This window comes from Neopelma chrysocephalum, unplaced genomic scaffold (assembly GCF_003984885.1).
Source record: "Neopelma chrysocephalum unplaced genomic scaffold, ASM398488v2 Primary Assembly neopelma1_24, whole genome shotgun sequence".
NCBI classification, from domain to species: Eukaryota; Metazoa; Chordata; class Aves; order Passeriformes; family Pipridae; genus Neopelma; species Neopelma chrysocephalum.
This window is the reverse complement of record NW_020897693.1, coordinates 17392823-17415714: the sequence shown is the minus strand read 5'-3', so window position 1 is coordinate 17415714 and position 22892 is coordinate 17392823. Positions and strand designations below refer to the sequence as shown.

The 22892-nt window shown below is 52.6% G+C and overlaps 1 protein-coding gene across 3 annotated transcripts in view; it reads left to right on the top strand.

Moving 5' to 3' along the window:
• DGKZ (diacylglycerol kinase zeta) overlaps positions 1-22892 on the top strand; it is a 56154-nt gene that overhangs the window by 17891 nt on the left and 15371 nt on the right. For 2 of the 3 annotated variants that reach the window (XM_027705827.1, XM_027705835.1), the window contains 15 exons: positions 13970-14078; positions 14784-14879; positions 15668-15745; positions 16066-16122; positions 18224-18292; positions 18727-18798; positions 19106-19222; positions 19315-19386; positions 19678-19773; positions 20053-20135; positions 20609-20669; positions 21046-21159; positions 21545-21685; positions 22188-22266; positions 22555-22610. In XM_027705827.1, coding sequence (XP_027561628.1) covers positions 13970-14078; positions 14784-14879; positions 15668-15745; positions 16066-16122; positions 18224-18292; positions 18727-18798; positions 19106-19222; positions 19315-19386; positions 19678-19773; positions 20053-20135; positions 20609-20669; positions 21046-21159; positions 21545-21685; positions 22188-22266; positions 22555-22610 — 1300 coding nt within the window. Of the gene's footprint in view, positions 1-12166; positions 13147-13969; positions 14079-14783; positions 14880-15667; positions 15746-16065; positions 16123-18223; positions 18293-18726; positions 18799-19105; positions 19223-19314; positions 19387-19677; positions 19774-20052; positions 20136-20608; positions 20670-21045; positions 21160-21544; positions 21686-22187; positions 22267-22554; positions 22611-22892 lie in introns of those variants that run through there. The other variant, XM_027705818.1, reaches the window with a different exon arrangement.

Sequence of the window (22892 nt, the reverse complement as noted above, 5' to 3'; positions counted from 1 at the left end):
CAGATGGCAGGATTAAGAAGCTATGGGGCTCCTGTCCCTTGAGAGCTGCCAGGGTGCATGGAAGGAGGTACCCCACTCCCCAGTGCAGCTCCCGGCAGGGTTACAGCTTGGCGTAAGGCCAGGAGATGCTCCAGCACAGGCTGCTGGTGAGGATCCCCCACCTGGACTCAAGCAATGTTACCCACCCACAGGTTTTCTTGTTGCATGAACAAGGGAGGAAGCAGATATGGTGGGGGCAGGTATCAGAGAGGTCTCAAAAAAATGCTTTCCACCTGCACTGGGTCACTAAGAGCTTTGCTCCCTAGCCCCTGGCTGGTGGTGGGTCAGCGCTCCTAGGGCTTGGTGCCTGTGCGCCTAGCCAGAGGGTTGAGGGCAGGTGAGCTGCTCTGCCCTGCCCAAACAATGCATCTCTGTGCAAGGCTTGGAGAGTGCCTTCATGATTTATTTGAAATTCAAATCCATGCCTGGACCCAGCAGTTGAGGTGAATGAAGGCTGTCAGGAGCCAGGCCAGCAAAGGGGATGAGGAAGGGAAAGAGAGCTTCCTCTCTGTGCTAACCTAGCCCTGGTCCCTGAGTCGTGTGCCCTCTTGCACAGGGCACAGGGCTAGAGGTTACTCCCAGAGGAACTCTGAACTGAGTTAGTATCCCAGAAGCAGGAGTGTAATGCTTGATGTTTGCTGACTGGCTTGTAAAGGAGAAATGGCCTTGCTGACTCCAGCTCCATGGGCATGTTGCCTGCATTGACCTCTATGGCTGACAGCATGGATGATGGCACAAGTGCCATTGGAGCCCCTGGGATCTGCAAATGCCAAGGCAAGGGGAGAGCGTGTGTGGTGGAGGGATGACATTGGGGCAGCAAAACTGTGGAGGGGGAGGATAGTGCTGTGTGCCAGGTAGCCAGGCATGTTCCTGGGGAGTGCTTGCTGACCAGTCTCTTTGTGTCCCCAGACTCCGCCTGCCCCACAAAATTGTCTTCCCTTGTCTCCAGGGCAGCCAGCCCGCCTGATGGGGATCCAGGAGGATAAAGCACTGGCCAGCAGTACATAAGTATGTGGTATTTTTATTGGCTTGCACAGGCTGTGCAGTCCCAGCAGCTGCCACAGTGTTTCTTCTCAAGAGCTCTCCTCGCTGCCACCCCCGTCTCACCCTGCCTCACCTTCTTGTGTCTGTACTAACCAAGGCCACTGAAAGCCAGGCTGCCTGCCTGCTGCCTGTGTCACTAACCGTGTTCTAGAGGGCAGCTCGCGGCTGGACTTTCATTGATTAACATTTCAGCTCCTGTTTTGCTGGTGTTTGGATTGAAGGTCAGTGAGGTCTTCCTCCTCTGTGTCCTAGCCATTGTGGGCATGAGCACCTATACCCAGTGCATGCTGAGTGCTCGGAAGACCTAAGGTGACAGCACTGAGGGTGGTTTAGTAAAATGGCTGAAGCAGCCTGAAGTTCGGTAGGACTGTGACTGCTAGGAATGGTGGAAAATCAGGGCCTGGGAGACAATCACCATTGTTGGAACGTAGTTGCTGTGTGGGAGCCAATTCCTGGACTAGCCAACACCTCACTCACATGTGCTTCCGAGGAGATCAGCAAGTAGAGACAAGTCCCAGGTCCATTCCCAGGCTCCCTACACCATGGTCTTTGCAGAGCAGCACATCAGCCTGGTCAGGATTTGGCCGCACATGTGCAAGTGCTGCAGTAGAAGATTGTCAGTAAGAACTGCTGCTTCGTGGCTTCTGCTGTACGGTTTCTCTGGGTATCACCCTGTCTCCTTGGCATCCTGGGCCTTTCTGACCTTGCTACTCGGTCTCCAGTTTGCCTGACCTTGTAGACACAAAAGACTTGTGTCCCAGGGCTGCTTGGGAGTGGTTGGAGGTGTTGGGATCAAGAGGCAGTGTGGCCCATGCAGAGGGGAGGCGGAGGGGTTTTGGAGAGGTCCAAAGAGTCATGGGTTGAACACCAGAGGGCACGGTCGGTCTTTAGAGCTCTTTGTTGCTCTGCTGTGCAACTCTAGCCCTTTCCCTGCAGCTGGCTTCAGCTGGGTGTTGTGACATGTCCCCTCTGCAGGGTCACTTGACTCATTGCTCCTGGTTTTGCTTTCCTCTCTTCTGCAAGGAAGGGCTTGGCAAAGCATCTGCATGGAGTTTTTTTTGTGCTGCCATGGCTGAAGTGGCTGGTGAGCTTGATGGCTTAAAGTGCTCAGCTGCTGCCGCAGGCTAGCTGATGCTCAGAGGCAAGCCTCCAGCCAAGACAGCCGTTAGCCAGCTCCCCGCTGCACGGGTTGGCGTGTCCTGGTAGCACTCAGAGTCACACAGCAGCAACCACACTACCTCTGCACCTGAAGCCTGGGTTGCTTCCCCCAACACTGGAGGTCTCCGGAGCACTCGGTGCTGCTCTGTGGACATGGGAGGAGGAGCAGAGAAACTCAGGGAGCAAAGCAAGGCAGCCCTGTGTTAAAGGTCCATGCTAAATTGTTAGTCCATTCCAGGAGGAGGACAGTGGTCTGCTTTCTGCACCAGCATCGCCTCTTCGCCTGGGATCTCCTCTCTGAAGGACAATGGTTGCTGCAGAAGCTGACAGATGTGGGGATATTAAGGCGAGAGAAGAAAACGAAGCACATAAGAGCAGATATGCTGAGGGCATGTAGAAAAAAAAGGGTGGAGGAGAAAAAAAATCAGCTTTTCCTCCTGCTCTCCCATTTGTTGCAGAGAGAGAAGCTAACATTCAGCAAAACCAAAAAAAGATAGATTTAACATTGTTAAGAGGAATTTAATTTTGATGTGAGGTGCATAGTTTTGATGTGAGGTGCGGAATAAAAAGACAGTCACTACCGCAAGGTGAAAAAGTGAAACTAAAGGTTAGACTTGATATCAGTAACAAGTTCATAGTTAAACCAACAAATGGCATTTGTGTGGCAAATCAGCATGTACTTTGCTTAGTCACGGGGTCACAATGAAGGCTTGGGAGGTGTCTTTCCTGTCTCTGGCTTTGTGGTGTGGAGAGATCACTGGGGACCAGGTTTCTCAGGGATGCTGAGCAGTTTTGCCCCTTCCAGACACCTGCAGGGGCTGCCACTTGTGGTGTGGTTTCAAGTGCGTGGGACCAAGGTCCCCTCACTTGTAAAGTCTTGCTCAGGGCTGCGTGGGCCTGGGGAGCCTCTCAGCTAGGAGCAGTGGTTTCTGCTTGAACACAGCAGACTGAAACTGTGACAGCAGCACAGGGAGCCAAAGGTCTCTGTCATGACCCATTCTCCCATGTGCATGTTTACAGAGTGAGTAAGTCATGGGGGAAGAAGGAGAATGGCAACAAGAAGGTTTGCGTGGCTGGCTTGAGGAATGGGCTCTTAGGCTTTCTACTCCTGCTGCCTTCAGGGAAAGGGACTTGGAGAATTAGTGACCTGGTCTTTTGCTGGTCTGGTTGACCGGGAAGGGATTTTGGGGCCAGCTGGAATCTTCCATTGTCACCCCTCCAGGCTGTTTCCATTTGCATGTCCAGATCCTGCCAGCCCAGGAGGGAGGTAGGACTGTGGTGGGGGTGAGGAGCAGCAGGTGATGTCAGCAGGGGTGTCTGCTGTGCACAGACCATGGGGAACAGGGAGAGCAGGATGGGTACAGGGCAGTTGGAGACAAGCTAGAAGCTTGAACCCTCCCTCCAAGTGTTCAAGGCCAGGTTGGATGGGGCTTTGAGTAACCTGGTCTAGTGGAAGGTGTCCTTGCCTGTGGCAGGAGGTTGGAACAAGATGCTCTTTAAACTCTCTTCCAACCCACACCATTCTGTGATTCTGTAAGCTCCCTTGGCTGGAGATGGGGCTGGGGAGGAACTGCACATATCTCTTACCAGGCTACTTTGTTCTGAATGATTGATTAGTTATAGGACATTTTTAATTTCCCCTTTGATAAAACATCCTGGCAGTCCCAGTCAGTGGGTCTTATTAATGGACAGGGGACTGTTCCTAGAGGCCCTTCTGCAGCTGGCAATGTGGCCACTCTGAGGCTGCAAGGATGCTGGGACCTGCTTGACTGCTAGTGGCAGCTGGCTCTTTCCTGGAAGGGGAAGTCCAAAGGATGTGTAGATACCCTGTGCAGGGAAAGGGCCCTCCGTCCTTCATCAGCTGCCAGGTTTGAGGGGAGAGAGGACTGAACAGGCGTGAACATCTCCTGCCTGCCCTGGCTATCTCCAGCTCCCTTTCCCCTCTGGCGTTGTGAGAAAAGGGCTGAATGCAATCCCCACAGCAGCTTTGGTGGTGTTCATGTGTCCTCTCCTACCCCTGTCTCCCCCTGCTTCTCAAAGGCTACTCGCTCCTTCTGCTGTGATGGAGGTAGCAGCAGTGGTGGTAGCTCAACCTTCAGGCCTGGCTCCCCCTGGTTAATGGTTTCCTGTGAACTGCTTTCCAGACATCCATCGGGGAAGGCGGCTGGCCACCTTTGGCACACTGGCTGCAGCCTCCATGACGTTTTGTTATGATCCTGTTACTGTAGTCTCTCTCCGGGCCCCAAGGAGCACTGGGCACGGTCCAAATATATGCACATTCCTACACACAGAGGAGAAGAACTCCCTGCCTAATTTTAGCCATGACATGTAGGCAAGGGAAAGGAGCAGGCGGGAGGGGGCAGAGTGTGAAAGGATGAGGTCCGAGCTGCATCCACTCGGGCTGACTCAGTCACTACAGCTGCGAGTGTGTGTGTGTGTGTGGCTATCGGTTCCCATCGCCGGGTAAGTGACCGAAATAACAATAGTTGATGACGCATCCTGGAGTGAGCTGGCCTGTGGCATGACCTTCCCTCCCCTCTCTACAAAGACCAAAGCGGACGTGGGTTTTGTGGCCCCAAAAGGGAGCTGGGTTGTGTTTGGCTGGGAGCAGGTCTCTAGGGACAGCTGGGGGACCCCGAGAGTGGTGAAGCTTGATGGGGAAGTCCCCAGCCTGGCTACAAGAGGGTCCCATGGAGGGTTTTAGCAACAAGGGAAGACAAAAAGCTCCTGAGATGTCTGTGGAGCCTCCCTGGAGCAAAGACTGTCTATAACTCAGGAGCAAGTTACCTCCTGTGCACGAAGGCAGGCTCTCCATGGCAGGCGGCTTTGGTCTCATCAGCTGTGCAAACCCCTTTATCCAGGTCCCAAGGAGGCGGGAGAGAATCGCCTCTTAGGCAGGTTCTTCCCCTTGTCCTCCTCCTGCCGCTCCCAGGGAAGCAGTGCCATCCTCGAGCCGCAGCTGGGTGTTTGGAGGGCAGCTGGGCACCGGGGGGACCCCTCTCTTTTTGGCCCCCCTTTGGTGCCTGCGCCTGCGACCGGGGGCGAGCCGGCCTTGGGGCTGCTGTGAGAGGAAGTGCAGTTGGTTATTTTAACGAGCGCTGTCAGGGTTTGCAGTGCGGGGAGGAGCAGAGGGAGAAGCCAAGCACTCACTCTCCAAACTAGGACTTGGTAGGGGAGGGCTGGCCCGGTAGGGGAGGGCTGGCCCACAGCTGCTGCGCCGCCACCGCCACCCGCTTGGCACCTGCAGGACCCCTGCGCCACTCCGGATCAGGTCACAGGGGCTTCTCCCCACGCACTCCCCTTCTCTTCTCCTCTTCTTCTTTCTCGTCCCCTCGTTTGCTGCTTTTGTTTGTGCTGGGTGGGGGATGGGAAGGGGCCTGGATCTGACAGCTGGGCTGTGGGACTGTCCACCCTTTAAGTAGCATGTCCTGCCTTGTGAGGCACAAAGCTGTGCATACTGAAGGAGGGGACCAGCACTGGGGAGGATAATGGGAATCTGCAAAGAAACCACGGGCTGGGCACCCAAACCACCAGGACACCCTGCTAAGCCCCCCCCTGCTGATTTACTTTGTGCATGTCACTTTGGAAAGGAGCTCAGAGAGAGAGAGAGAGAGAGAGAGAGAGAGAGAGAGAAAAGAAACTGACTCCAAGTCCTTCCCAGCCTGCATCGCTGGTCCTGCTGATGGGACCAAAATAGAAACTGCATGGCTGGCCTCTCCGTCGACCCCTGCATCACTGATAGTGGTGGCTCATCCTCTGCTTTCATTCCTGGTTAATTCGCAGCTCGAGGCTATCAGTCTTGCTGTTTGGCTCCTTAGCCAAATGCAGCAACAGATTGTTTATATCAGTGCTGTCAGGTTTTTTGATTGCCAGGAGGCAGATTATTTACTGTAGTGGCATATAAACTTCATAACATTATGATGGTGGAAAGTTGTCAAGATATATGAATGCCCAGAATCAGCCCAGGAGACTCAAAGGGAATGGCTTTGATTTAAATTAAGACAAAACACTGTCTTCCATGGATTTTGGGAAAGAAGTCACGTTACTCTGAACCTAGGACTGGTGAACTCTTGACTTTATGAAGTGTAAGTGGAGGATCTGAGCTAGTCTGGCAGATATACCATAAAGGACATCTCAGGTTTGCCCTGAGAAGGTGGTGAAGGGGAAGTGGCACCAGAGCATCATACAGAGTTTGGAGTGAGGCAGGATGGAGTTGCCACAAGAAGGATGTTGGGATAATGCTAGGTAGGAACTGTAAAAAAAAATCTCAGACCCTTTTGCTCCCAGCCTGTACTCTTCATGGAAAACCAAACTTGAGAACATTGTCTTTTGAAGGGCCAGGCATGAAGGTGGGATGGCTTTTGCCTTGCACTGATTGAGGCAAGGCCAGGCAGTGGCCTTCCACCTGGATTTGCCACTTGGAAAAGCCTTCCATGGCAAACTGCAAAGCTGTGGTGTTTCATTTCTTTACCATGCTACAATCCCCCTGCAAGGCAGCTGCTGGTCCCTGGTGCTGCATCCATCCCCCTGCCTTGCTAGTTCAAAGAAGGAAGCTTAGTGGCTGCATCTCCTCCATGTGTCCCCAGCTTCTGACTGACTATGAATACCCAAAAATGGTGTGGGGTTAGTGCCTGTGTCTCATCCCTGGTGTGAACTGCATGGTGATCTGCCCAGGGCACCAACAGTCAGAAGTGATGCTGAAATGGTGATGCTGAGGTGTGCTGTGAAGTTTTTGTCGCCTGAAATAAAGCCTGTGGACAGGTTTTGCTTCTGGTCACCTTGTGCAGGTATCCTGTTAGCCTTTCATGTCTGGGGTGATAGGATATTTGTGTCAAGTCCACAGTGCTGGCAGTGCTGTGACACTGTGAACAGAGGTGTCTATGTGTGAGAGCAGGAGGCTGTGAGTTGTGCTCTTGCTGAGCCACGTGCAAGATGGGTGCAGAGGCCAAATTGATGTAGCTGCCCATCCCCTGTGAAGCAGTGCTGTCCCAGGGCCTCCAGGATGGTCAACCATAGTGCCCAGTGACACTGGCAGGCTTCTGAACAAGTTAGCAAACTTGCTTAGGTATTGCCAGGGGTGCCTTGCTTTCACTGTCCATGTCCAGTAGCCCTTGCAGGGTCCTCTGTGCAGCACGTGCAGAGACCCCAAGGACCTCAGGACTGGGAGGAGGTTCTCTGCAGCTGCATGCATCTGACCACCAACTGGTTTCTAAGCACTTTCCTTCCTTTCTCACTAGAAGAGAGGTCTGAATTTGTCTTGATCAAATCCAGGGCTCACTGAGAGATAGATGGAGACCTGTTCCCCTCTGAGTGCCCTGCTAGGACCAGAAATGGGCTTCTGCAGCCTGGAGGGGCAGCCTTAAGGTTGTAGCAGTAATCTCTTCCTCTGAAGGGTGACAGTGCAACCAAGGATGTCCTTAGCCATGGTTTGTCCTGGGAATGCCATGCTCCTGCAGCTCAGAAGCCTGGGAGTGAGGTGCTGTGGCCCCTATAGGTAGTGGCACTTGTTGCAGTAGATCAAATGTATGAATCCCCAAACAGTTTAGCATAGCCCATAGTTCACCCCTCGTGACACTTTGAAAGGCTCATGGTTTGGATGGAGCCTCCCTGCCCCTGTGCTGGGGGAGCCCCGTCTCCTTGCTCCTACCGGACCCAACATGGGGGAGTTCCTGACTCTTTTATTTGCATGATGGTAGGAGAGATGACAGCTGGAATGGAAATTCTGAGTAGAAGCAAACTGCACAGTTTGGGAACTTGCTGATTGCTGCAACGAAAGCCTGAAGGTTGCACTACATCTTGTCCAGTGTTTTCTCTTCCCTGTCTGGCATGGTGGCACCTTCCTCAGCAGAGCTCATCTGTGCAGGTTGCTCTTTGTGGCCCTTCAGAGAGGGTTGGCCAGGGAGCCCTAAGGGGAGAGGCTGGTGACTGATACGTGGGAAGCAGCATGGGAGAGCAGGGACGGGATCTCAGGAAGGGTGATGTGAGGACAGCAACATACTTGGGAAGATTGAATATCAGAGCACTGAAAGGGGGATGTGGGCTGCACAAGCTTGTGATAGAAACCGAGGCTGAAGGCAAGTGGTGGGTGGAGATGAGCAGCAGCTCTCTGGATGGGCTCCCAGGCTCTTGTCCCTCAGTCCCTCTGATGTCCTAGCAGGGAGGAGACAGAGAGGCAGAAGCCCAGGGTATCTGGCTGTCATGCAGGGGTGGCTATGAATAACAGTTATACTTTCCTTATGGTTGATCTGTACAAGTCAAGCGTCCTTGACAGGCGAAGACAGCTTGTAAACTGAAACGGGCTCCTGCACACATGCCGCCAGCTCCAGTGCCACAGCAGGTCCCCAGCACTCACAGCAAGCCAGGATGCAGGAACCCAACCAGCTGCCATCAGGACAGGTGCTCGTCATGGAACAGAGTAAAGCACTCTGACTCGTTTTCCTTGTAGTCCCGTGGTTGGAAAAAATGCTTTCCAGTCGACTAACTGGAGATTTGCTGAAAGGTCAGGAGGAGCTAATGGTGTTTTTCATGTCCAGGCTTCTCTATGACTCAAGGCTTGTGTATTTGCTGCCAGCAGTGTCCTGCAGTAGGGTCCTCTTGCCACCTTTGGTGCCAGGGGACAGGTGCCAGATATGTCACTGTATGAAGGTAACCTGAGATCTCTCTTGCTTCTGAGCACTGGCAGGAATAGACCAGGTTGCTAGAGGGACAGAGGGAACAATAATGTGGAGAAAGGGCCAAGCAGGCATATGGCACAAGATCACTCTATGTATCTACGGGCACAGAGGGCCTGTTCAGTTTAGTATATGGGAGTTTGCTTGAGGCTAGTGAAGCAAAGCAGAATAATGGAGCTGGATATCCAGGTGCTCCTGCTGATGGGGACAAGAGGTTACACCATGATGGACACTGCATGTTTAGCCCTAGAGTGAGCCTGTCTGATTTTAGGACTACCACCACCACATGAGGGATGGCTGCTGGATGTCTGGAGAGATGTCTCTGAATCAGCTGATCCATGAGCTCCGTGTCCACTGAAGTTACAAGATGCAAGTTTTTCCTCTTCAATCCCTGCTGTACTTTCCAAGGGCATTTAGATCCTGTGAGGACATGTTCCTGCTTCAGCAGTGTCTCTGCCCACTGAGACCAGGATGGGAGTGTAGGAGACTTTGAGGGCTCTCGTTATCAAAAAAAAAAAAAACACCTCCCAAGAGCTCTGATTGAAAATCATGAGCAGACTAGAGCTGCTGTCTCTTTCCTAATTCACAGGAGGAGATTGAAATGGCAGTGCGTATCTGCTCATAAGTAGATTTGATATCCTAGTGTACGCAGCAGTACTTCCTTTCCTTTGTACCCTGCAAATGCCAGGCTGCCTCCATCCAGCCTCCTTACCTAACTGAGCTGAGCAATGCAGTCTGCAGAGCAGCCACAGGTGCTAGTTCTTCTCCATCTTTTTCTCAGTGGCAAAAAGTGCAGATCCCAGAAGTGTGCTGCTGTTTGGCCAGCGGCTTCCAGGGCTTAGCTCCTCTCAGGCTCCTCTCTGCCCAGTGCGTGGTTCCCTGGCTGCTCTGCATGCAGCTCTGCTGATGCATATCAACCCTGAGCACCCCTGACAGTCTGTCCATCTGCTCTGCCAGCAGCAGCTCTCAACACCTGCAGTACACCATTTGGAGCTCAGGTTGGAAGTAAGATGCAAGAGGTGGGGATATGTTCACCCAACATATCTGAGTTGCCGTGTCCTGCTGTCATGGGCTGTCAGAGGGTTGTCTTGTAATAACCTTCACCATTGGTGGTTGGAGCTTGAGGCCGTGTGCCACTTACAGACAGCCCTGAAGATAAAAAGGCTGGTAATCAGCTAGTACTCAAACATAAATGTCAAGCCAAGGTTGTTCTAGCAGATTTCCTCACGAGACTGTGGTGCAAAAAGGAAGGAAGCTGTGTTGAGAGATCTTCCTGCCCACAGCAGCTTCATGCTAGTGGAGTATCTGGAACAGGGGTGCAGTTGGTCATTATGTCTCCCCTAGCAGCTAAAGCCAGCCAAAAAGGATCTGTTGCAGTGTGCCACATCCAAGCAGCATTCTCACTTGCGTTTTTTAATGTTTTATTTGTTCAGACAACTTTTAACACCTGTTGGTAATGATGCTGGTCAACAGCCGGCTGAACATGAGCCAGCAGTGTGCCCAGGTGGCCAAGAGGGCCAACTGCATCCTGACCTGTATCAGAAATAGTGTGGCCAGCAAGACTAAGGAAGTGATTGTCTTCCTGTATGCTGCAGCACTGGTAAGGCAGCGCCTCAAATCCTGTGTCCAGTTTTCAGCTCCTCACTGCAAGAAGGACATTGGGGTGCTGGAGCATGTCCAGAGAAAGGTAATGAAGCTGATGAAGGGTCTAGAGGACAAATCATAGGAAGAGCGGCTGAAGGAGCTGGGGTTGTTTAGCCTGGGGAAAAGGAGGCTCAGGGGAGACCTTATTGCTCTCTATAGCTACCTGAAAGGAGGTTGTAGCAACGTGTGGTGTCTGTCTCTTCTCCCAAGTAACAAGTGATAGAACAAGAGGAAATGGCCTCAAGTTGTACGGGGGAAGTCTGGATTCTTAGATTCTATGCAATTTACTGTGCATCGTCCTGCAGACAATGGGGGGAGCAGACAGGAATGAAGCACTATAGTGTTGGGGACAGGCTGGAATCAGGGTCATCAGTGAAATGTGCTTTTGCCATCTGCAAAGCTGCGTGGGCCTCAGTGGATTGAACCTTCTGGTGACCAAGTGCCTGCCTGCATTGCTTGCGGTGGTGGGACTTGAGGAAATACTTCTGAAGAGGTGACGCTTTGGTTTTGCTTTCAGTTCAGCTAGGCTTTAGCTGCCCTGATGCTGCTCTCTGGAGGCCATTGCTGTCCTTCCTTCCTTCTCTCTTTGTGCTACATTACTGAGTACAGGCATGGTGATGAGATTGTACAAACTAAAGAGCCGATTTCCTTGCCCACCAGGCTGGAGGAATCCAAACAAAGCCTAGTCTTTTCCAAAAATATAAAGTCGGCTTTGTACTCATTTAAAAAAAAAAAAATGTACAGCCTCTAGTGCTACAAGCACTATCAAAAACTCTAGTTTGTCCAGAAAATAAAATATGTCCCATCTTACAGCATTTCCCAAATAAAAAGGGAAGAAGCTTCTGACAAGGTTGCCTGTTTGTGTAGGCCTTGGGACTTTTAAAAGTTTGGGCCAGGGTGTTCTCCTGAAGATTCTCTGGTATTGCTGACCTGCAAGTGAGTGTGTAAAAAAGCATAAGAAGGGAGGAAGATAGAAGCAAGTGGAGCAGATGTCAGTCTTAGCGTAGTGGTGAGCAGCATGCCCATACCCTGTGGTGGGTAGAGGAAATGCCTTGTACAGAACTGAAATCCTTGAGAGTGGTGGTGGTGGCTTATGTGTGCTTGCAGGCTGCCATGATCCAGAGTCCCCTGCCTTGGGAGCAGCTGAAGAGCCAGAAGTTTGCTTCTACCAAACTGTGGGGTTTTTTTGAATTGGCTTTGAATAAATCCTCTCTAGCAGTTGAAGAGAGATGGCAGCTAGAAGGTGGGAAGCGAAGCACTAGCTCTGGAAGAGGGAAGCACTGGAGCTAGCCAGATCTACGAAATCTACCTGCATTGCTTTTACTTGCCTGGATCATTTTCTTCTGTAGGATTCACAAGGGCTTAATTTCAGTTTGCTGCAAATTTGGTGGGACTGGTGCTTAGCCAGAATGGTTCCTATGGGGAAACCAGATGGACCAGCATCAGGAAAGCAGTGGGGGTAGTTGAGGTGCCAGGGCTGATTGGCACCTTGGGGTGCAGGGTCTCTGCTGATCCCACAGTAGAGAGCAGGGAATGCAGAGGGTCCCAGTTAGGTGGGAACACTTGCCCTGCCATCGCAGCCCCCTGGGCTGAGCAGTGAAACTCAGGGAGCAGTAGAGCTGTGGGGAGCAGGACCCTGCTACGTGCCCCAGGAAGCATTGCCATGTCCCCCACTCCCCGCTTCAGCCCTCTGTTCCCTGCTTTCTCTTGACTCCTTGCCCTGAACCCCACAGCCTGGCCTGGGGACCCATGGGGGAGCCTACTTAATTCCTGGTCTCTCTTTGAACAGCCACCATCCAGTTGCAATGGAAACCTTTTTTAGGCGGCACTTTGGACGGAAGAGGCCGCGGCACACCAGCGTGGTGGCCGTGCCCACAGGCAAGGCCAGGCGTCGCTCCCAGGTGGGGCTGCCTTCCACCGTGCTGGCCCAGCGCCGCCGCGGCTCAGGCACTCCAGAGGCATCCCTCTCCTGCCTGGGCCTGGTCCGGCGTCCTGGCACCCGCCGACGCTCCAGCACCACACCACCCTGCCTCAGCCCCAGGTTTGCTGTGCAGGCAAAGCACGGGGGCCAGGCACAAGCCATTGATGCCCAACTGCTGGGTCCCTCTGTCCTCCTGGCCAGCCTCATTCCCATGGGAGAGGAGGAGAACAGGGCTCCCCATGCTGACAGCTCCAGATCCGAGTCTCTGGAGGATGGTGGCACAGCAGCAGAAGCTGAGCAGGGCCAGCATGAGCGTTGGGCTGAGGAGACATGGCTGGCCATGCTGCCCCAGCTGCGGCCGCTCCAGGGGGGGCTGCTGTCACGAGGCCCCCGCTGCCTGCGGCGCTCCTCCTCCCACTACCTGCCCACCGAGGTTGTGTACAGCCGGGCTGCCTACGGCCTGCCAGGCCGCTACCGCCGCCTCAGCCAGCGCCGGCGCTCCAGCGATGCCCTCCGACCTGGGCTGCTCCCCTCCAACCACCCACGGCTGCTGGCCCAACACTGTGCAGGGGTGGCCAGAGCCGGGTGCCCCTCTGCCACCTTCCCCGAGGGCTTGGGACCGGAGTCCACCTGCTACGCTGCCCCGGATGGCTGGAGCCCCCGGTTGCTGTATGTATGGCGACAGCGTGCAAGTGGGCAATCAGTGCCTTGGGGAGGGGAGAAATTGGATGCAGACTCAGGCTTGGTGGGGAAGGAGGGAAGGGACTCAGTGCCTTTGGCCCTGGTTACCACTGGTGTTTTGCAGTGCTGCTGGCATACCTTGAGCATCTTCCACTCGGGCCAGTGCTGCTGCTGATGCTTTCAGTGCAGCCCCTGGAGCTTGCAGTTGTCCTCTCCTGCCAGACTGGGGCCAGAGGGAGATGGCAGGCCTGATTGTGGGCTGGAGGTGCACACTTTCTCCTGCTAGCTGGATCACCTGCTCCTTTCCTCCACCGTAGCGCATCTGGGAGAAGCTCGCTAGCCCCAAACAAACAGCAGCTTTTATTCTGGCTGGTTGTGCTGGTCCAGGCAAGAACCCCAGACTCTGAGGTGCCTTAGTATGGGAGAGCTACGGGGAGCCTCTGTGGGCCAGGGGCTCTGGATTGTCCCTGCAAAGGCAGCCTTACCACCACAGCTTGTTGGAGACTCCCAGGGTGTTTTGCAATGGAACTGTCATCCCCAAGGGCATTGACCCAGCAGGCCCGGGCTGTGCCTTTTGCTGGGTACAAGGTGTCTTTAGCTGAGCTGTCAGCAACGTGGGCAGCACCTCTTCATCCCACAGAGCTGTCTCATAGGAACAGGCACTCCTCAGCCAGCTGTGCTCAAGATGCGCCTCATTTCCTGCCACTTGGTCTTGAGGAAGCTTGTCTGCTCCAGCCTGACATTGCATCTTAGAAGCAGATTGTTATTCCTCCTACCTTGATTTAATAGCCAGCCTCCTTGTGTCTTCCAGGAAAGCTATTGCCAAATCCAGCCTCCAGCACATGATAGCCCAGCCAAACCCTGCACTAGCCCTGAGGAGCGACTCGGAGAGGCAGATACGCAGCACTGTGGACTGGAGCGTAAGTTGTAGCTCGTCTTGCTGGGCATTGCATGGAATAGGCTCCCAGCCAAGAAGCAGAAGGCTCTTCCCAGGTTGAGGCTTCCCAGGTGACTGACTTTGACACATTTGTGGCCTCTGCCATTGCCACCAGCTGGTGCCGATGTCTGTGCTGCTGGCAGCACTGCTTGATGCTGCAAGGAGAAGCTGTGCAGACACAAGTGGTTCCTGGGAGTATGACATAATTACTCCACTGCCAGTTCTTCTGCTTCTGACAGCTGAGATCTGATGGCTGGGGCCAAGCAACAAGGAGCAAGTCCCTGCTCCTTTGCAGGCAAAGCCCGGCTGGCTTTAAGCTGCATCCTGAGGTTGTAGAGCAGAAGCTGGTTCAGGAGAGTTCCCTGCACTGAATTTGTCTCGATGCCTCCTCTCAGGGGGTGATGAATCAGCTCCCCTGTGCAGGACACTGCAACCGGGATGTAGGAGTTAGTTTCCTGGGGCCCTCTCATTTCCAACAAATTGGCCATGGCAGCAGCTTTGTGAGGTTTCCTCTGTCCAGATGGTGTCCCTCTCTGTTGTGTGCATCTTGTCTCCTGGCCTACCCCTAGCTCCAACCTCCTACCCCCTAGCATTGTCTAGTATCTTGTCCCTTGCATAAAGCATTTTAGGGGCTCGGTTGCCTGTCTGGGGGTGCTCTCAGAGAAATGTGTTGTCTTGTGCCTTTCAGGAGACTGCGATATATGGGGAGCACATCTGGTTTGAGACCAGTGTCTCTGGGGACTTCTGCTACGTTGGGGAGCAGAACTGCATGGCAAAGCTGTTGGTGAGTCACCTGGGATCACCCACCTCCCCAGTAAAGGCTGAAGATGCAGGCTGGGCTGTCGTGTGATGAGTGACAATAGAGTCTGTACTGCTGCTGCTGGGGGACATGCAGAGGTCTGGGGAGCTGCCAAGGCAGGCAGTGTGCCCTCCTGCCTCTGCACACTGGAGGGCTGAGTCTGTAGTTTCTGCCAGTGCTGGTGCTCAGTTTGCAATAGGAACCTGATGCAGGGCTGCCACTTGCCCAGAGTATTCCAGGGAGAGGGTGTTAGGATCCCACACCCTTATAAGGATAATCTGAATCCAAGACCTTTCAATAGAGGAGAAAAATGTGTGCTGGAGACCCAGGCCCCTGCAGGCAGCGCTGTTCTTACAGGGTTGCTGCAGTCCTCCCTCCCAGCTTGCAGGTTCAGTCCTACTTATGATGTAGGATGGAGCGGTGATGTGACTGTGCCTGCCCATGGGGTTTACTGGGGGAGCCCTGCAGGTGCCTCCCAAACCAGCTGCCATGGTGCTCTCAGGCAGTGTCAGAAGAGGCCAAGAACTGCAGGACAGGACAGTGGGGAAAATACCTCTCTGTTCTGTGCCAGGCTTGAGAGCATCTTCTGTAGGCACGTGCTTAGATCCCTTCACTTGCAAGGAGTCTAGGCTGTGTCTAACTTTACTATGGGGAGTGTTCTGTATCCCAATATATATGAAGGAGGTATGATGGGAGGCTGAGTTTGCCAGCCTCAGAACACTGCGTGTTTTCACTCACATGCATGTTTTTCTTCCCCTTTTCTTATCCTGCAGCAAAAACCGCTCTCCAGGCGTAAGTGCGCAGCCTGCAAGATTGTAGTGCATACACCCTGCATCGAACAGCTGGAGAAAGTGAGTAGAGCCTGTTGAGCCCTCTCTGCAGCTCACAAAACTGTAACAGCCCTTCCTTTTTGGCAATAAAACACAAGAAGATTGGGAAACTGCAGTGTGTAATTGCAAAGAGGGGTCTTCTGAGGAGACAGTACCAAAAGGAGTGACACGATTGGGACCCTTGGCCCCATTTTGTTCAGTAACAGAGATATGTGAGGGTTTTGCAGCAAGTACCAAACAGCTCTAGAAGTTCTGGGCCTTGCTGTAGTATAGTAAACTCCAGTAGATTGCCAGAGGTATGATGGTTTTACTGATTCCTCTCATGTGTGTTCAATCTACAGATAAATTTCCGCTGCAAACCTTCCTTCAGGGAGTCAGGATCCCGGAACATACGAGAGGTGAGAGATGTGCCTCGGACACTGCCCACTTCTACCTCTGCCCTTTCCAGTGTGGTGACAAAGACACCAGATGCTGCCAGCATCTTGCCCATCAGAGTTCAGGCATCATGCTGCCTCCTGCTCCATGGGGGTGGTGCAGTAAAAGGAATGTTTCTTTGCAAGGCAGCAGTGCAGACTGAGTGTGAGGAGTGGGGAGCTTGCAGACAACGAATGTAAAGCATATGATGACTTGCATGTTCTGAAGTTCCTGAACCTGCATGGGGAGAACCTGCAGACTGTTTTCTGGAATAAACTTTCGCCCTCATGTTGGTCCCCAGGCACAATAGACAGGGCTATTGCAAAGAGCAGGTTCCCAAGTCTGCAATTTGGAAGGAAGCAGTGTGGGCTCATTTCTTGCTTTGTCACTCAGCCCTGACTGGAGTGTCACAGGTACTGCAGGTAGCAGTGGAAGATGCCTGCAGTGGTGCTATCAGACCACTTTAGCCCATGTTTTAAGGTACTGGGTGTAAGAGGTGGCCTGGGACCTGTCTGCTGAGCTGCACTGATGGAAGCAACTGTCAGCCTTCATGTTTCACCCTCCAGCCTATGGAGCCAGTGTAGCCCATGCAGTGCTCTGGAGTGGGTGTGGATGGCTCAGTCATGGCCCATAATGGTAACACAGCTGCCCCCACACTGTGTTTGTGCTGGCACAGCAGATGCAGTAGGGGAAGAGTATTCAAACACAGGGCTGCCTGCTTTCAAATGCCAGTGTGACATCAGAAAGCAAAGCTTTCAGCATCACTTTAAACCTTCCTTTCTTGCTTTGCTCTTCCTGCCGTATCTCCTTCCCATATCACTCTTAGCCTAGCTCACCTATTTGTGCTTCACTTATTTGTGGGGCTCTGCTGACAGCTGTCTGCCTCTGCTCGATCTTCTGTCTCTATTTTTCTTCTGTCCAAACACTACAAATTTTCTCTCCCCTTTCTTGGTTTTTCTTTTTTTCTCTCAAACTCTGCTTCTCCATCCTGTCTTTCTAATGCTTCTCAGTTCCTTCAAGGCCTCTTCCTTCCCATTTCCCTAGAAGTGTGCTCTTCTGGCCTTTGTGGTGCCAGGGATCTCATTCGGGGTCAGCCCTTCCCCTAGATGTGCCTGCTGGGACTTAAAGTTGAGCTCAAGGCATAGCCCCCCTTCTGCTCCTACTAGATTCATGTCTGCTAAAGCCAACAGGTCTCTCTGTCCTCTCCAGTGTGCTGCACTCAGAGCAGGCAACACTGGAGCTGACCCAAATCTCCTGCCAGTTTGTACCTCTATCATCATGATCCCAAAAGCTGTCAGGAGCAGGATGTTGGGCCCTGCCACAGCCTGTGAATTTTCACTCCCTCTTCTGTTTTTGCTACTCTCTGCAGTGCCATTCCTAATCCAGGGCTGGAAGAGTAGGGTGGGATTTAGGATATGTGGTGCTTCCTTACAAAACTTCTGAGTCCCTCACTGCAAGTGACTCCTGCAAGTCCCAGCCCTCTCCCACCATGAGCCTGCAGGCAGGGTGGAGGTGCCTGCTTGCTGCCCACCCTGGGGCTGAGGCAGGCTGCAGGATTGCCCTGGGGCAAAGAGCAGGGAGAAGTGGGTGTGGGGGGCTTTGGGTCTGCCGCTGTCCTAGAGGAAGATAGGTTCTCTGCTTAGCTCCAAGCACTTCTGTCTTTCTATGGCAACAAACTGTGTCTCCCTGGGGATTTTCACACCTTCCACCAGCAGGTTTTTCACCTGGCACTAGGGGCATCTTGACAGAGACATTAAGGGACTGAGATGTGCTACTGCTTGCCCCCTGTCTCTTGGGTCTGCTTTCTGTGATTCTCAGTCTTCAATTTCCCTCTCCTCCTTCCTGTTTCTTCTTGGTTTGATTCCCTTTTCTCTGAGCATCTTAATTTGGCCTCATGCCCCCAATTCTTTGGCTTTGCCTTTTCTCAGAGGGTTGGGGCTGGTGCCTGTAAGCAGTGGGTTTGCTGCAAGACCAGTGGTCCTGGGTGGCTTGGATTCATTATTTCTGCCTGTTCCTGCATTCCTTCACATGCTGGGCCTTTCATTCCCCTTTTTTTTTCTTTTCTTTTTTTGTTTTCCCTTTTAGCCCATCGTTGTCCGGCATCACTGGGTGCACCGGAGGCGGCAGGAAGGGAAATGCCGGCAGTGTGGCAAGGTGAGAGGGTATCTTGGGGTGTTTTTCTCAGCCTCAGGAAATCTAAGGTCAAATGAGAGACAAGAACAGGGCTGGGAACCAGGGACATCCCACCATTCTTGTTTGGCAGTAAAACCAAGGCACGTGCTCTGTTTTGCTCAGTGAAGCACTACATAAGTGCTTCCCACATAGAGTAGTTTTCCCCCTGGGCCCAATCAATCCTGGAGGAGACTGTCTTCCTGTCATGCTTTCTTTGAGCATTAAGGACACCCCTGCGGAGCACAGTGACCTCCCTGGTGCCATAGTGGTGGTTGGGGCTATCTGACAGGGATCTAGAGGGCTCCAGCTGCAGACATGCTCTCTTTGTTAATGTCTCTCTTAGTGGTGGGAAAGTCCTGTTGGAAGGTAGAAAACCCTGAGGGAATTCCCTAAGCCTCTTATCCTTTCTTCCACAGGGTTTTCAGCAGAAGTTTGCCTTCCACAGTAAAGAGATTGTAGCCATCAGCTGTTCCTGGTGCAAGCAAGCGGTGAGCAAAGCCCCCATAGAATGCCTGACCAGCTTGTTCTGCACCTAATGACCTCTGCTTTCTGCTGAGACTCCCCAGGCTGCTTCTCTGCAGCCTACCCTTAACAGCTCCTCCTGCTGACTGAGGCTGTACTGTGGTATTTGTGAACTCCTTCTAGAAACTTTCTCTTCATTGCCTTCCCATTACAAAATTTCTGTATGGTTTCCTTCAGCACTCCTTGTATTGGCTTGTGGGAGCTGGGAGGAGATAGTGGCTGTCCCCAGAAAACTGAGCAGCTGAGTTTTCTCTCTGTCTTCTCATTCCCCAGTATCACAGCAAAGTGTCATGTTTCATGCTGCAACACATTGAAGAGCCCTGCTCGCTGGGGGCTCATGCTGCTGTCGTCGTTCCTCCCACCTGGATTCTGCGGGTCCGACGGCCCCAGGTAAGTCATCTTGGCTCTTGTGGCTCTCTCACAACTCCCACTTGCCCAGTGGCTCCTTACAGAGTTGCTATGTTTATTTCTTTTGTCTCTAGAATCCACTAAAATCTAGTAAGAAGAAGAAGAGGACATCATTCAAGCGGAAATCCAGCAAAAAGGGGGCCGAGGTAAGAGATCAGGGGACAAGGAATAACCTTGTCTTGGAAGGGCAGAGGGATTGAACAGTGAGGAGCAGGGCTGGGAAACAAAGGGGGCTTTGCTGCGTCTGTGCTGAGGTTAAGGAAGTTGAGCTGGAGGGAGGATGCCTCCTGGTAGGGTATATTCCAGCTATGAGGCTTATGGGGTGACTGGGATGTTCTCTTCCTCACCCTTCTGACCTGTGTGATGTTAGGGCTCAGCTGGAGGTGGGAGTTTGCATTTTCCCAGGTTTGTTGAAGGACCTATGGTGTCTCTTGCAGGAAGGGAGGTGGAAACCCTTTGTCATCAAGCCCATGCCAGCTCCTCTTATGAAGCCCTTACTGGTGTTTGTGAACCCCAAGAGCGGTGGGAATCAGGTATGGCCTTGCCCAGTATCTCCCTGAGAAGGCACCTCCGTGAGGGCATTGCCATTTGACTGCCAAGGTCTCATCATGGTTTTGGTGATGTCTCAGCTGCAGAAAAGGCACGGCAATCATCACAATGCCAGTTTTCTGCCCAGCAGCTCCTACCTAGGCCAGGCTTTGCCTCTGTGCCTCTCAGAATGATGTTGTCTTGGGCTGTCCCCAGGACCAGATGCCTTCTTCCACTGTCCACTGGGAACTCTCTGTTACCTGCTGTCTTTCTTCTCCCCATAGGGAGCCAAGATCATCCAGTCCTTCATGTGGTATCTCAATCCACGGCAAGTTTTTGACCTCAGCCAAGGTGGACCCAAGGAGGCGTGAGTACTGATGGAGGCAGCATCTTTCTCTCCTCCATCCCTGCCCCAGAGATTGCTTGATGCTCCATAGCTCCCACCTGCAAAGAGACCTCCAATATTTTGAGAGGCCTCTCTAGGATAGCTTGTGGTCCGTCGGTGATTCCTGCTGGAGGGCTGGTCTAGTCTTAAGGCTAGTGGCAAAGAGACTATCTATGGGGTGAGGTTCCCAGATTTAGTTCCTTATATTTAATTAACATTGTGTGAGTCTTGTCTCCTTGCTTGGGTTATCTATGTGTGTGCAGCCTGTGGACACCCCACTCTTCCTATGCAAGAGCTGGTGAAACCAAAGTTACTGTGGCTTTGCCCACTGTTGAGAACACCTGTGGCAATGGGAAGGGAGACACTTTGCGAATGCCAAGGGCTCTGTGAGGCAGCTGCTGCATAACACCTTCAGTACTTCTTCCCTCCCTCCTTAACCTCCCCGTTCCCTGCAGGCTGGAGCTGTACCGCAAAGTCCACAACCTCCGGATCCTGGCGTGTGGGGGAGATGGCACGGTGAGTCCCCCAGGCCCTTGGTGCCTGTGGTGCCCTTTGCCTCATGCCCTTCCAGTGCAGGAAGCAGCCCTTCCTTATTGTAATCCAGAATGGGGCAAACTCTGCACTCTGGCACTGGATACTGTGGGTACCCTCATGCACTGCTTCAGGGAGTGATAGTCTGTAACATCTGGATTTGTAGCCCTTTGGGAAGCCAATATCTTCACTGGGGTTACTAGTATCTCCTACATCACCTGTTTGGAGCATTAAAGACTGTGAATAGCCTTGGTGGTGGCTAAGGGGACCCCATCTCTGCCATCGCTAGTGCTCTGAGCCACCTCTGCCTGCTTGCTGGTCCCTGAAGTAACCGCTTCTTTGCACTCTCTTGCTTGAGCAGGTGGGCTGGATACTCTCCATTCTGGACCAGTTACGGATCAACCCACCTCCTCCTGTGGCCATTCTACCTTTGGGAACAGGGAATGACTTGGCCAGAACACTGAATTGGGGTGGGGTAAGTGACGGGCACAATAGCCCGCTGCTGACAGAGAAGGGCTGAGCACTTCAACTCCTCTTCCAGACACATGGGTGGGATTTTGCATGGGCTACTGTTTTGACTTCCCTTAAAAACAGATCAACAAATAAGTGCCATTTGGATGTTACCATTCTTCCAACATTTGAATTGTTCTGCATTAGATAATAGTCTAGTAGAATGTTAACAAAAGCAATCACTATTTCAAACTTCAGGAGATTTTTAGAAGGAAGATATATTGTTTTAAATTTAAAGTCCCACTTTGTTGTGCATTCAAGTAGAGTTGATGTCTTACCAAAGCCTGCTGTCTCTGGGGCATCTCTGTGAGAGGCAGGCATGAGACTCAGCAAGTCCTTCTCTTCACTAGGGTTACACGGATGAGCCTCTGTCCAAGATCCTATCTCACGTAGAAGATGGGAACATAGTGCAGCTTGATCGCTGGAACCTCCATGTGGAGCCAAACCCTGACACAAACCCTGAGGAAAAGGATGAGGCAGCCACTGACAAGGTGGGACACCTCCTCTCCATATTTGTTTCCTGTGCTGGGGGTCTGCATTCTCCTTTCTCCCACTGGCTCAGGCAGCCCTAGCACCTGTGGCTAGAGTGTTGGGTTGGTGTTTCTCTCTCCCTCCTGCAATTTCACTGCTCTCATCATGGCTCTGAGTCACAGCGCTCATGGCAAGGCATGTAGAGTTCAGAACTAAATGTCTACCAGAGGTTTTTAACCATAGCTTGCAACAAGTATAAACCCAGTCCCCTCTGAGACTGTTTCTTTAGCAGATACATGGGTATTTGCAGATATCTCAGACAGCAGAGTGTGTTCCCTTGGGCCTAGGAGCCAGGGACCAATCCATCATCTCATGCTGGTGACCTCTGTATTTTCCTGGGGAGAAGACAAGCAGGCTCCCTCAGCCTCATGAGCACTGTACGTGGCTCTGCTGTAACCTGACCTCATCTTTGCCACGGCCACACAGTGGCAGTCTCATCCTTATTCCTCCTTTCCATTTCAGCTCCCTTTGGATGTCTTTAATAACTACTTCAGCCTTGGCTTTGATGCACGGGTGACGCTGGAGTTTCACGAATCCCGAGGTACAGGGCAGTGGCAGGGCTTGGGCAGGGTCTGTGGGATGGACCCGTTCTTGTTTTTGGGTTCCTCAGGAAAGTGAACAAGAGGATTTCCCCAGAGACAGGCCTGAACGTTAAACATGAGGAGCAGTTCGAGGCTGCAGAGCGGCAAGAGGGGTTGCCTGCACAGGAAGAGAGCTGGGGTCTGACTCCTGGCCAAGGCTGCCTGGAGAACTATGTCTGGGGAGAGCTGGCAAGTGAAATATTTCCATGTGCAGGCCAATGACCTGAACTTTTTTCTCCTTTCCCTAGAGGCCAACCCAGAGAAGTTCAACAGCCGGTTTCGGAATAAAATGTTCTATGCTGGGGTGAGTGTGTGGAGGATATCTGAGCATGCCTTCATAGCAGCCTTAACATCTGGAGCACAGGCATGGACCTGCCTCCTGTCTGCCCCCTAAACTCACTCATCCAAGTTACATGGACCTTCACCCATCCTGAAGCTGGAGAATTGCTGGAGAAAGGCTGCAGCGCTGGGAGTCACAGCTCCTCTTTGGCTGTGAGTGCTGCTGGCAGTACAGCTTGCTCTATGGCCTGCAGTACAGTTGCTGTCTTGATCTCCTGCCACTATTGTTCTTGTTCTCTGGCTGACA